Source organism: Saccostrea echinata, unplaced genomic scaffold (genome assembly GCF_033153115.1).
Source record: "Saccostrea echinata isolate AGI-Se365-2 ecotype Australia unplaced genomic scaffold, CSIRO_AGI_Sech_v1 ptg000022l, whole genome shotgun sequence".
NCBI classification, from domain to species: domain Eukaryota; kingdom Metazoa; phylum Mollusca; class Bivalvia; order Ostreida; family Ostreidae; genus Saccostrea; species Saccostrea echinata.
In genome coordinates this window covers 8629506-8643541 of record NW_026889771.1, presented here as the reverse complement: position 1 = coordinate 8643541, position 14036 = coordinate 8629506, and the positions used below count along the sequence as shown (strand labels likewise).

Sequence of the window (14036 nt, the reverse complement as noted above, 5' to 3'; positions counted from 1 at the left end):
ATGAGGATATGTTGTAGATTAAAATTTGCACGGGGATTTACCGTGGGGCAAAGGGTGTGGTCTCAAGGTCACTTCAAAGTTGACCAAAAATAACTTTTTATTAAAATGTTGATATTTTGCTTACTATAAGGACTAGGATCATCAAATCTTGTCAGTTGGTGCATCTAAGGACCTCATATCATGTTGACTCAAAAGTAGGTCACGGTGACCTACTTTTTAAATTTTGCGGCCATTCTTTTTCAAAATGATTTAGAGGCATATTTTGAACAATTTAAGGCCTATGATCATCAAACTTTGTCAGTTGATGCATCTTGGGTCCTCAAAGTACGTCAACTAAAAAGTAGGTCACCTTGACCTACTTTTTGAATTTTATGGCTAATCTTTTTTAAAACAATTAAGGTCATTAATTTGAATACGGGGAGGCTTAGAATCATTAAATCTTGTAAGATAATGCATCTTGGGGTCATAAAACACATTTATTAAAAAGTAGGTCACAGTGACCTACTTTTTGAACTTTGCAGGCATTCGATTTCAAAGCGTTTTAGAGGCATAATTTGGACATTTTAAGTCCTATGATCATAGAACTTTGTAAGTTGATGCATCTTGGGTCCTCAAAAAAGGTCAACTGAAAAGTAGGTCACCGTGACCTACTTTTCAATTAATATGACTATAATTAAATATTTCAGGTACTAATTGGCTTAGAATCATCAAACTTTGTCAGTTGATGCATCTTGGGTCTTCGGAGTAGGTCAACTAAAAAGTAGGTCACAGTGACCTACTTTTGGAAATTTATGGCGTTAATTAAATATTTCGGGTACTAATTGGCTTAGAATCATCAAACTTTGTCAGTTGATGCATCTTGGGTCTTCAGAGTAGGTCGACTAAAAAGTAGGTCACCGTGACCTACTTTTGAAAATTTATGGCTTTAATTAAATATTTCGGGTACTAATTGGCTTAGAATCATCAATCTTTGTCAGTTGATGCGTCATGGGTCTTCGGAGTAGGTTGACTAAAAAGTAGGTCACCATGACCTACTTTCAGAAAATTTATGGCTTTAATAAAATATTTTCGGGTACTAATTGGCTTAGAATCATAAAACTTTGTCAGTTTATGCGTCATGGGTCCTCGGAGTACAACAACTGAAAAGTAGGTCACGGTGACCTACTTTTGAAAATTTTTGGCTTTAATCAAATATTTTGGGTACTAATTGCCTTAGAATCATTAAACTTTGTCAGTTGATGCGTCTTGGGTCCTCGGAGTACAACAACTGAAAAGTAGGTCACGGTGACCTACTTTTTAATTTTATGGCTGTATTTAATATTTTCAGGAATTATTTGGCTTAGAATCGTCAAAATTTGTCAGTTGATGCATCTTTGGTCCTCGGAGTAGGTTGACTGAAAAGTAGGTCACCGTGACCTACTTTTGAAAAATTATGGCTGTAATTAAATATTTTGGGTACTTATTGGCTAGAATCATCAAACTTTGTCAGTTGATGTATCTTTGGTTCTCGGAGTACAGCAACTGAAAAGTAGGTCATGGTGACCTACTTTTGAAAATTTATGGCTTTAATTAAATATTACAGGTACTAATTAGCTTAGAATCATCAAACTTTGTCAGTTGATGCATCTTGGGTCCTTGGAGTAAAACAATTGAAAAGTAGGTCACTTTGACCTACTTATAAAATTTTATGGTTATAATTTTAAAAAATATTTTAGGTATTAATTGGCTTAGAATCATCAAACTTAGTTGTTGGGTCCTCAGAGAATGACAAGTGATAAGTAGGTCACCATGACCAACTCTCAGGTACTAATTGGCTTAGAATCATCTTGGGTTCTCAGAGTGTGAATTGGAATTTCAAGGGTTTATCTAAATATACAGGATACCTCGAGGCTTCAAATAGAAGTGATAGGTTGTACAGTTTATCAGAAGAGCGATTCAAGGCCCATGGGCCTCTTGTTTTACCCTGTGACCTTGAAGTTTGACCTACTTTTCATTTTGATATTGGATATAACTTTTGAATAAGAGAAGACAGAATGTTCATATTTAAAGTGTGCATTACCTGTGACAAGATGTTTCTGAACATGTTATGACTTTTGACCCTTTGACCTTGACATTTGACCTAATTTTCAAAAATTTTAATATTGTTGATAACTTTTGAATGAGAGAAGATAGTGTTCAACAATATCTTTCTATGTCTAGTTTTACCTTGACCTTTTTCCTTGTAACTCAAAACCAAAAGGTGTCATATACTACTTAAGGGAAACCAGTGTACCAAGTTTGATATCTGTCAAGCAAAGGGTTCTAAAAATATTGACCAGTCAGTATCTTAATTTGTTCAGTTTAACCCTTGACCTTTAACTACATGACCACAAAAGTAAGAGGGACCTTCTACTTCTTAAAGGAACAAATGTGCCAGTTTGATGTCGGTCAAGCAAAGGGTCCTGAAGATATTGACCAGAGGATATCTTTCTATGTCTTGAGTAGTTTGAACCTTGACCTTTAACCTGTGACCTAAAAATCAATAGGAGTCACCTCCTCTTTAGTGGAAACCAGTGTACCTTTGGTTTTTTTAGGGGAGGTTAAAAAAAAAGGCAGAGAAAGAAAAATGCTGTACATGGTAAATATCAAATGTCTTTGTGCAAAGGATACAGGTGAACAATGGATGGAAATTGGGTACACTTTGCAGTTCTAAATATTTCAACACCTTGATTCATTTGCCATATGCCTGTGAATACTCCCTGCATTACAAAGTGGGCCAGATAAAACTTAATGTACTGCAGGTCATTCAAAGGACCTTGGATAAAGATAACAATGAAGTCTAATGTCATCACATAATAAGTATCATCAATAACTGTGACCAGTATTCACAATCTTTGCATTCTTTAGTTTTGTCCCATACAAGGATTTCGAACTGCTGCTGAAAGCTTTAAATCAACTTGCATCGACAGGACCGTCTCTCTGCCATGGATTCCATTTACGTTCTATCTGCATGACTTGCCACTACACTTTTAAGCATTTTCTTCATGAACAATGTGATATTAATGTATACACAAATGAGATCATCTTCACTGTCTTTCAGAACAAGATTACTTTTGAAAAGAATAAAATGAAATACATTTGAAATTTTTAAATATTTTGTATTTGCAGTAATATTGTCATAAACCTGTTACTCTGTCATAACGCTTTCATGGTGAATTACATACAGAAGAAAACACAAAATTAATGCAACAACACATATTCAGTCTGTGTTTGTAAAAACACTGCACAGATATACGTTCAACTCATTCTGTAATATCCCCCCCCCCCCCCAAATGATAAAAGCTTTAATTGCCAAATAATAACAATGACATTGTCTTCTGATTTACACTTTTATGTGAAACAATAAAATAAAAGTAAAATATAAGAAATACAGTTAGTGTTTATGTAGTCTGAAAATAAATACTGTATTAAAATGTTGTTTGTTTGTTTTAAAGCAGTGTTTAAAACTTCACCTTTCCCAATCAGTGAACACATTATTCAAAGAAGTATACCATAAATAGATTTTTTTTTTTTGATTTTGGTATATTATAAATTGACAGTTTCATGTTTCTAAACTATAATACATGTATTTAACACATAAAAATATCTCTAAATTTGGAAATACATATTAATGTCCAAGAAATTTTCAAGGTGAGAATAGAGAATGATTTTTAAAATTATTAACAAGAACTAAATCAACATCTTATAAAAGGATGTTTTCACTTTGAACCAGACAGGAATAAAATTTGTGTGCATAATGTACTACAAGTACCATATATTAAGCATTAGTGAACAGTATGAAAAAAAAGAGTTTTCCTGCTTTAAAGAATAAATATTCATTCTTTTAAAAATTTCAGCAGCATACATTTCTCTCCATAATTTGCACATTAACTGATACATATTGTACTATCAAAACAAAGCATCCATTTAAAATTCAGTCTTTTCAATACTGGAATGAGAAAAGAAAATCACAAACTTTTAACTTAAGTGCATCTCATCCTTTGTGACTGAAAATGATATTGTTTCATGGAATGGCTCTTAGTGAATTTAATCAATGATCATTTTCTGCAAATTTATTGATTTTTCTTCAACACTCCAAAATATATTTACTTGAATGAAATCATAAAGACAAGTATGGCACACCAAAATGAGACAATGGCTGGTGAAGGATAAAAGAAAGCAGTAAAGCAAAGAAGCTGTCAACACAGGTTACAAGTTTGAAAAATCAGTGGACACATTAACAATATATTTTTAAAAGCGAAAAATTCTATTTTTTCCCCTAGAGTTCTTTTTTTCCCCTAGAGTATTTTCTAAGTGTTGATGCTGGAACCTTTTCAGACCCTTACATTTTTTTTTCCTTTTGCTATTAAATGATCAAAGTACTGAAATGTAGCATTGTGAAACAAGATGGATGAATATTTCTCAAGTCCTTTGAGCAAAAACTGTACACTAAATTGTCAAACTAAGATGAAAAATAGAATATTGTCTAAATTTCTCTACTGGAATGTTAAATTTTAAATACAAAGTCTGATACAATTAAAAGTACTTATCATAAGTGTCAAATATTACATGTATCTACATACAACAGTTTTTCTTCGATATTCATGTATCTCATACATCCAGTTTCTAGAATACAGGTATTGAAAAAAAAATCAGTCTGACTAATGAGTATACATGTAAATGTAGCACTAGTTGAGAAAATAAATTCATAATTAATTTCATTATACTCAAATCAATGGAGCACTCTAGAATGTTTATGACTTCAACCTTCCTTATATAAATATATGTGACAAAATTGCATATATATATAATATTAAATTAATATATCCATAAAATATCTTGGAAAGATTGTATCATAAAAATCTGTAACAGTTGCAAGTTTAGTTCTTTAAATACAGTCCTATAATGAAAATTTAAAATAAATTTTGCTATCAAGAAACCAAGAACTCGATTTTTCTACGAGTTTCTTTAAATCTTACAAACCCTGATGTACAAAAGTTTTACCCTTGTCAAAAACCTGATTGAAAGTTTATGTAATGTATAATGTTGTGGAATAAACTTAAGAAACTGAATCTGCCAAAGACTTAGACAGGCAGACACACAAACAAGCAATTTTTGTGTCTAATCAGTGGGGAAAATGACACAAAGAAAAACAAATACAAAATCTGCTTAGCAGAAAAAATGAAAGCCCTCTATCACCAAGTTACATGTATGTAAACTAGCTAGAGAAATTACAAAAAAAAAAAAAAAAAAAGAAGTGGCAGCATAATTCTTCAATTTCCAAATCAACTCATTGATCAACAACCACTTAAACAATCAGCTGACATCTCTTAAAAGAACAAAATATAGAAAAATAAACTATGTATGAGTTCACTTAATAATGTAGAAAAGTTTACATGAGAAGATCCATCCATTCAGGAATATTGAGTAGGCCAGATTCATGACAAACACTTAATCTGTAGTATATAATTATGAACTCATTGCCAACCAGCTGGCTGCATAGATGACATACATCTTTATTGTCACTTCGTTTTCCATTATTCCAAGAGTAATCTCCCCTTTGTCAAGACACGTTTGGGCGACTTGATCAATTGAGCGTTTGTACTGTATGTTAAGATGTCCCTGAATTGAAAACCCTTAACAACGTCCCTGCTTCGTCAAGAGTTAGAGGAAGTCAGCTCCTGTAAGTTCGTGTTTGTTTCTCGCACATGATCCAGAATTTTTACTACATAACTTGCAATGTCTACTTCTAATTCACTGTATCTTTTGATAAATGGGTGCTCCTAAAATAAAATTCATTCAAGAAATTTACACTAACAGTTGGTACAAATCCAAATACTCAGAAACAAGAGAATTTGAGATAACCAAAAAAAAACCAAACAAACAATTTTATAACATTTGAGAAACATTTCATTTCTGCTATTAAACCTCTTAAAACAGAGCTATCAGATCAGGTGTCTGATATTAAATACTCACTAGGAGTTTGGCATATTTTGGCCTTTGCTTTTCATCTTTTGTCAAACTGGAAAATTTTTTAAAAAATCACATGCAAAGTAAAAGTGGTACATAATTAAACTCTTCATTAAGCCACCAATTTCTTTAAAAGATTTAGAACATTCTTTAAAGTACTTATCGCATGTTTCTAAATTACTTGAAATTAAAAGCGTATTACGTTCCTTATGACCACAATTTATAAATTCTGTGTTTTTACTGTGGATAAATCGCAATAATTAACTAATTATTGACTCAAATGAAAACCTCTGAATTAAAAACCTAAGTTAATTAGATAGCGATCATGTGACCCTGTGACGTTAAAGGCGACAATGGCTGATCAGCTCTTCATTAATCTTACTAAAAATATGCGATACAACCTGAATTTTCTGCATTGTAGACGACCAAATCACTTATTTTATCGATGTAAAATTGAATATTCAACCTTATACTGTATGTTAGAATTGTTGGCAAGAAAAAAATCTGAAAAATCTGTTAACATTGTAAAAATAGCAGCGACGATAGCAAGGGAGACGCAGCGAAGACGAAGAAACTCGCCATAACAATGCAATTTGATTTGTCATCACATGTATTAAATTAACTTATTTGATTCACAAATTTAAAAACATTAGGCCATACCAATTTCTAATATAGTTCGTCGGATTCGCCGCTTCTATTTACAACAAATCCAAATTATAATATTATAAAAAAAAATCTGCGCGCGCGTCCAAAAATATCCGTATACAATTTTTTTTTCGACTTTTTACACAAAACGCACAAAAGACTTGGAAAGTTGTTTGACAGAAGCGCGGGATTTAGAATGTTTGTAACAGTTTGTGAAGTTTTGCACGATGCCTGTGTAACTGTTCGTATGTACCAGGGTGAGCATTTAGCATCTCCCGACGCCCGGGGTTACAATTTTGGCGGGTCGGGCTAGTGGTTTTCTGCAAGGAGGAAGCCCGTCGGGCTAGTGAAAAAAATAACTACACACGCAATACATGACAAGCACAATCGGTATTTTCACTCATTTTTTTTGCTGTAAAATTCCCAACCAGTTAAAATTTTCCAGACAACATGCTCTGACTGTCAATAAATCTCCATAATCTTATCTGTTTTACAGTTTTATCTGACTATTTACTTCCAAAAACGATCGTTTTTTCCTAATCCGAATTTCCTCTATTCCTCCATTTATGGTAAATACATGCAGATATCTCATTAAATTATTTACGATCACTCAATCAACTGAAAAATAAGTGTTTTGTGACTTACATAAAATATATTTCTAGTGTATTCAATGATTTAAGATGAAAACAAAATGAATTTAATTTCATTCTAAATGAGCTAGTGCAATGATCAGAAAAAGGAAAGATAATTTATTTAAATTCATTTTAATTTTCTTTCATAATAATTTATACATGATTTATATTGATAGTGAGAACTTTTAACTTTAATTTTAAAAAGAATGACCTCAGTACCCTGACTTTTTCAGCAATTAATTTCTTCTCAACATTAATAAGTATTTATTTTAATTTTTGCCCCTCTATTTGGGCTAGTAACTTTTTACTTGGGGCTAGTAACTTTGATTGACTTACTTGATTTTTTTTATTGCACACCCCTGTATACTATAGTTAAAAACAATGGGTACAAAGTAGTTCCATACACAGCAATAGAAATGGAAGCATAGGAGATGTTGAAGCTTTGTTTGATGAAACAATAAAGAGAATATCATCAACATATGAAAAATACACACAAGGTTAAGTAAATATTGACCGTATTTGTTCAATAAAAATTAAAGAAAATTCAAGAAGCGATGCAATTGTGATTTTGAAACCTGACATGACCTTAACAATTTGCAAAGAATTAAACAGAAAATTTATAGAAATGAAACTACGTCTAAATTGCAATGTTACGAGAAACAAAAGAAAGACGCGTTTTAACATCTTATGAGTACATAGAAAACGTTTTCTCTCAGAAAAAATAATAGGAAAAAGAGGAGAACTTAGAAAATTTTGCCACCTATATTAATTATATTCGCTTGCCTCATAATTTTGAAACCCGAAAATAATATTTGTAAAATTATTTCGCTCGCTCGCCTCACTTTTTATTTTTGAAAATCCGAAGAACTATTTTACAAATTGGCGTGGCCTTATATAACTTTGTTATTCTTCATTTTGTATATAATATTAATTTACGCAAGTCTTCATATGTTTTTTAAAGGATGGTGATCTTGAAAAATAATTTCCCGACCACGAAACTAGAGCTACAGGTTCTAAATGTTTTGAATAAAAAACAAAAAATATCCTAAAAGCCTTATACCTTAGAAGTAATTAATGTTTCTATAGTAATTGAAAAGCATATTTATAAGGATTAATATTTTCAGCATTTTTCGTAATTTAGCTGCATTTGTCATTGAAAACTCCGTTAATAGTGTGCATATTCTCATCTCTCTATCACCGAATTGTCGCCAATGACGTCAGAGCAATATTTCGCTGAAATCCGAATGAAATATGCATATTGCCGTATTTGAATTTCAACTCGAAATATCTCTTAAAATATGCTTTCAGCAACATTTATTGTATTCAGTATTTTAATAAATAAGGTTATAGATAATATTTTTCATAAAATTACGATTTTTGAATGATCATGCGATAAGTCCTTCAAAAGACAAGAAGCCATATTTCATGCATTATAACTAGATCATATGCAGAACGAAATTCAAATATCAATGACTTACCAGGTATTTAAGAAGTTGAGGAATTCCTCAGAGAATTGCCCCTCTGTGGGTTTGAGCTGAGGAGCAGGCCCTTGCACTACCTGAGTTAGCTGGTCAAAGACACTGTTCCACTTAGGATATGGAAACTTCCCAGTGGCCAACTCCATCTACAAAAAGCAAGTGTTATTAGTCGTGTTGATGGGGAGACTATGTTTAGCTCTATTTCTTAGTATCTATACACATCATTATTTCAATTGTCGATATATCTATGCATCCCAATTTAAAACATTACATAAATATTTACAGTAAAAACTCACTAGAGTAATACCAAGGCTCCATACATCTGACCTGATGTCGTAACCACGGCTAGAGGCTCGGGGATCAATTCTCTCAGGCTAAAACATTACAAATCATTTACCTTTAACTTACAAACATGCATTAATACTGAGAGATAATAATGACACCTAATGACACCTTACCATACACATGTAATGTACTTTGTCACACAGCAAACAAAAGATAAAGATTATTTAAAAGGCTTACTGAATTGAAATAATAATGATCTCCTAGTTTACAACTTATTTCAATTAAAAAAATTGTTATGTAGAAATATACTTACTGCCATGTACGGACGACATCCTGCATCTCGACTTTTGGCGATAGAGTCCACTAACTGGCCACTTATTCCGAAATCACAGAGTTTTATGTTCCCTTTGCGATCTAGTAGAATGTTTGATGGTTTTACATCTGAATAAAATTAAAATAATATGTATGAATTTTTTAGTTATAAAACAATCAACAACCTTTTGTACTATGTCAGCCACTTCATACATACCTCGATGAATTATTTTTAAATTTTCTTTAAGATAATTTAAAGCTTTGACAGTCTGAAAAAAAGTATATGTAGATAGTAAATGTAATTATCAGTATCATGCACATACATGTATGTATGCTATTTCATTGGGCTTGGGACAATATACAGTTGTTCACAATTTGAGATGACTTTTTTTACAATTACTTTATCTTAAAGTACATGTATATACATGTATCAAGCTAGTTAATATTATATTCATGATCATGATTTTTGACAATATTTTAAGAATCTAAAACAATGTCAACACACTACATCACAGAAAGAGTGAATTAATGAAGTCAAATGTGATTCACAAAATTGCGCATAAATGTACTTTTTATGAAATGAGTACTCACTGCTACAGTTATTTTTCCTAAGATTTCCTCTGGTATCGTAGTTTGTAACACATTAAAAATATATTTATAAAATTTATCTAAAGAAATGTCCATCATTTCTACACATATCCAACAGTCTCCCTGAAAGTAAAAACAGAAAATAAAATTAAGCAAAAAAGTGCAATAAAGTGACTTACATGTATATGAACCCTAAAATATATTTTACTGGAGACACATGTTCATATGGAGTGCAAATCAAGATCAACAACAACTTTCTGAAACATACCTGGAAATATATCATTTTGCCGACATTTTTAAAATTCTGTACACAAAGGTCAAGTGTATAACTTCACTTATTCACAAAACTGCTGCATAATAAAAGTGATTTAAACAAAATAACCTCTTTAAAAAGTGCACCATAGAATTCTACAATGTATGGACAATCATTGCTCCTCATTACAACATCCAGATCCATAAGCAATTCCTTCTGTTCTTTCTCATCTACAGTGGATCTAATCCTCTGTTTTGAAATAAAGATATGATATTTATTACATTTGTAATATAATTTTGAATTGAATTTTCATGCCTTGTTTTAACATACATGTTATACTATAAATATAAATTGCAGTTTCTAGAGAAAAAAAAACTAATAAAAAAAATAAAAATAAACTAGAGCATTTTTTCAATGTTTCGTTTAATTCACAGAAGATTACCTTCACAGCCATCACAGTGCCACTTTCTTTATGAATCATTTTGGTGACCATCCCATAATTCCCTCTCCCTATCTCCTCTATTTCCTGTAAGTCATCGGAAACAAAGTCGTATGTCTGCAATAAGATTTTTAAACACTTAAATAAAGTAACACTGCCCAAAAATGAAAATATACATAAACATAAAATGGTACAGTGTAAACATAATGTAAATGAATTTCTTTCTCTGACTTTCTGTCATTTCATTAATATACATGCATGTGATTTTTTTCTTCAATCAAATTTTGCAATTTCATTACTCATTAGGCAAATTGAGTGCCTTTTTTTTTTAAAGTTAACTCAAAGTTACAAACATTAATGATTTCTTAGTTTACATGAAACTCTTGGACATAAGCTGCATACATGGGAAAATATAGGTATACATAGGTTTACAGTCATTAAACTCACAAGAGATAATTTGCATTTATACATACATTTATAATAGCTGGTTAATGATATTAAACTGCAATTACAACAACTTTCTGACCTTTGACCCTATCTGTAGTTTTCCTGTGGACTTCAAACCCTTTATCCTTTCTCTGTAACAAACAAATCTATCATGTTTCTTTTTCTCACAGACAAAACATGTAAAAAACTTTTAAAAAGTATATCTTTCTGGCTTGATTCTTATACATGTATCAGAAAAATATGAAATTTTATTTAAGGTAAGCCATTTTATCGACTGAACACAATCACTACGACCTTACATCTGTGTTTTGTATCCCATGGTTGCCAGGGTGGGAGTTGGGGATGTGAAATTGATGGTTAGTCTTCTCCTCAGATCAGCTGGAAAAGTCAAATCTACTAATTAACCATAACATTCCATGAATATACAGTACTTTATTTCACAACTATTTGTACCATTGTTTTTAACTTTTTCTACCCTATACCAGAGTACTTATTAAGACACTTGATGAAAACTTATTTCATGATGATTACATTTGTATTTCACTAGCAAAATGACAACAAATGTTAATTTTTCTAAGTACACCAATACTGTAAAGCAACTATTATTCACGTTATCTTTTATTCGTGAATCGTCAGTTTGAAATCAATCCGCAACAATTAATTTTCACGACTGAGGAAACATTCTCTACCAATACAAAGCAAAATAATTGGTTCGCGGCGATTAATATTCGTGAGTTAAAGTAGGTCGTGAAACTCGCAAATATTTCTAGCACGCAAATAAAAGTTGGTTTACAGTAATCAACAGAAGCCTGCAATGATTAAAATGCAACAAATATATTCAGAAAACACATTTCTACTTATTCCTAAATATAAACAAGCTTAAGATTTCAACTCAGTGTACCAAAAAATAAATAAAAACATGTAACAAATATAAGTAAGAAGCTGCTAACATCTAACATCTGATAAGTAGGTAGAAAACTGAAAATAAATAACTCTACTTGTAATCCCTGACACCACAGAATGTTAGTGTTTTTTTATATGTGTGTGTTGTACAAGTGACATTAAAACCAGCTTGCATGTTTTGAATAAAATTGTTTATAAAATAAATTATTTATGATTAGAATTCAGCCTTTACCTGGAATAATACTACAAAGGTAAAAGGTAGAAAATACTATACATGTATATCATTAAGTCTTACTCAATTATTCTTTTCAATAACATATTCACTTATGATAGGTTAAACTGAATAGGCATATTAAAACAAAACTAAACTCGGTGCAGGCATAAATAATTATGTATCTAGAAAAAAAAGTTTGGTGCTGTCATTTGTTATATTCTTTTGAAAAGAATTAGTAACTGCCAAAAGAAATTAGATTGTTAGTCTTTCGTGATGGTCTGAGGGGGTTTTGGGGGGTTTGGTGCACACAACTAGCATCCCTAACTTTACCCATATTTTCTGTGTCAAGTCTGCGACTAGGAAGTGACGGTTTTTGTATATTTCTATTTCTTGGTACCGGGGGTGGTGGAACAGGGGGCGGCAAGTCTACAAAAATAAAACAACACTCAGCAAAACTTAAACACTGTGCAGAGCCATCTACCCTTCATCAAATGAAGCCAAGCAAGTCTCAAATAATCATAGATCTAAAGCAAATCAACACAAAACTGACTTGTAATATAGGATGTTATAAATTAGGAATAAAATATGCAACCATGTCTTTTGTAATTTTCTATACCTGATAAATACTAATGACTTTAAGAGCTGAATATAATTACAAGCAGCCTAAATTTCATGCAGTGTATAATATAGCAGATGATGTTCATTTTCTTGTAGACTACAGTTTCTTGTTCAAAGTACATCAAAGAAAATTATAAAGTCTTCTTCTCATTAGGCCTTTAAGATAATTTCAACAGAAAGAAACTGAGATCAAGTGATCTACTGACCCAATATTTATACTTGAGTGTATGAGGATATTTGAGTAACTGATAACCTTTAAAATTTATTGTCAACGCAGCATACATTAATTGCGTCTAATATTTATAAACAAGTGTAGGTAAATAATGCAGTAGTTTTGATACAACTCTGTAAGGTTGGATTCATGTCCTTAAATTGAAATAAAAGTGAAATCCTTTATCAACTGAAATATTTGTATGTTGTAACTCAGTGATGCCTCTTATTCAAAAGACCAGAATCTGTAATTTGTCTAAGCACATTTAATTTCATTGGAACAGCTTGACACATGTATTTTTACATGTCAACCATTCTGTCAAGGTGAAAGCGATAAGATGTTAGGAATCATGTTTTCACTGATAGCACCAAATGTTCCCTTTCTTCCACCAGGAAATAAGATGACCAAGAGAGAAAATATCATTTCCCATTTCTTATATAACTTTACAAATACAGGCTTATTTGAATAGGTTGACGAACAATGTTATTAAGTCAATGAACAGTTGCATGAGTCACCAATCTTAAAATAGAGCTCTACTCTCGCGGAATTTCCTCTGCATTTACGTACGCTACCTTGGTTTTGACTTGGATCAGGGGCCGCCATCTTGGTAAGATTGGCGTATTTAAGTTGGGCCTCTCTTGTTTAGTTGTGCCCTCTTTTGACTTGGTTGAAAACGTTTACAAATCCTGACAATTCAGTCCGACAAGAGGCAGAAGTCCCCGGTCTAATGGAAGCGTGAATACGGTCTGATGTTCATTTCTTCTTGATGACTCATCATATAAAATCTGGCTGGGAAAATCCCTGTGACGTCACGAAATCTCGTGACCGCGCGATCTCAGCCGAAGGTCTCGCACCTGCTCACTTCGGCAATTTCCGGATTAGATAGACAAAGTTATCTCCCTTAGGCTATTTCAAACACGAAAAATAAAAAAAGAAATGAAAAAAAAAAATAAAAAAAAGAAGAAACAAAGAAAAAAACACCCCCAAAAATATGAAGCACAGTCATAAAAACGACATACTTCT

At 31.9% G+C, this 14036-nt stretch overlaps 1 protein-coding gene across 2 annotated transcripts; it reads right to left on the bottom strand.

Moving 5' to 3' along the window:
• Positions 1–3312: 3312 nt before the first annotated feature.
• Positions 3313–13829, bottom strand: LOC133190350 (dual specificity mitogen-activated protein kinase kinase 4-like). 2 transcript variants are annotated; one of them, XM_061325924.1, is made up of 13 exons: positions 13586–13829; positions 12515–12610; positions 11367–11445; positions 11147–11198; positions 10624–10737; positions 10311–10430; positions 9932–10051; positions 9558–9609; positions 9342–9469; positions 9040–9117; positions 8744–8889; positions 5995–6040; positions 3313–5801 (listed from the first exon to the last, which is right to left on the bottom strand). In XM_061325924.1, the coding sequence occupies exons 1-13, from the start codon at positions 13614–13616 to the stop codon at positions 5676–5678; spliced, it is 1188 nt and encodes a 395-aa protein (XP_061181908.1). In that variant the 5' UTR covers positions 13617–13829; the 3' UTR covers positions 3313–5675. The 2 variants fall into 2 exon arrangements, with proteins under 2 accessions (XP_061181908.1, XP_061181909.1); XM_061325925.1 differs by lacking the exon at positions 12515–12610.
• Between the last annotated feature and the right edge of the window lie 207 nt (positions 13830–14036).

Bases quoted from the DNA above. Each gene is read 5' to 3' on its own strand.
- LOC133190350 (XM_061325924.1), bottom strand. From the start codon at position 13,616: ATGGCGGCCCCTGATCCAAGTCAAAACCAAG. The intron at 12,611-13,585 runs GTAGCGTACGTA...TTATTTTTGTAG, and splicing joins TGATCCAAGTCAAAACCAAG to ACTTGCCGCCCCCTGTTCCA. The intron at 8,890-9,039 runs GTGAGTTTTTAC...TGCTTTTTGTAG, and splicing joins GGAGCCTTGGTATTACTCTA to ATGGAGTTGGCCACTGGGAA.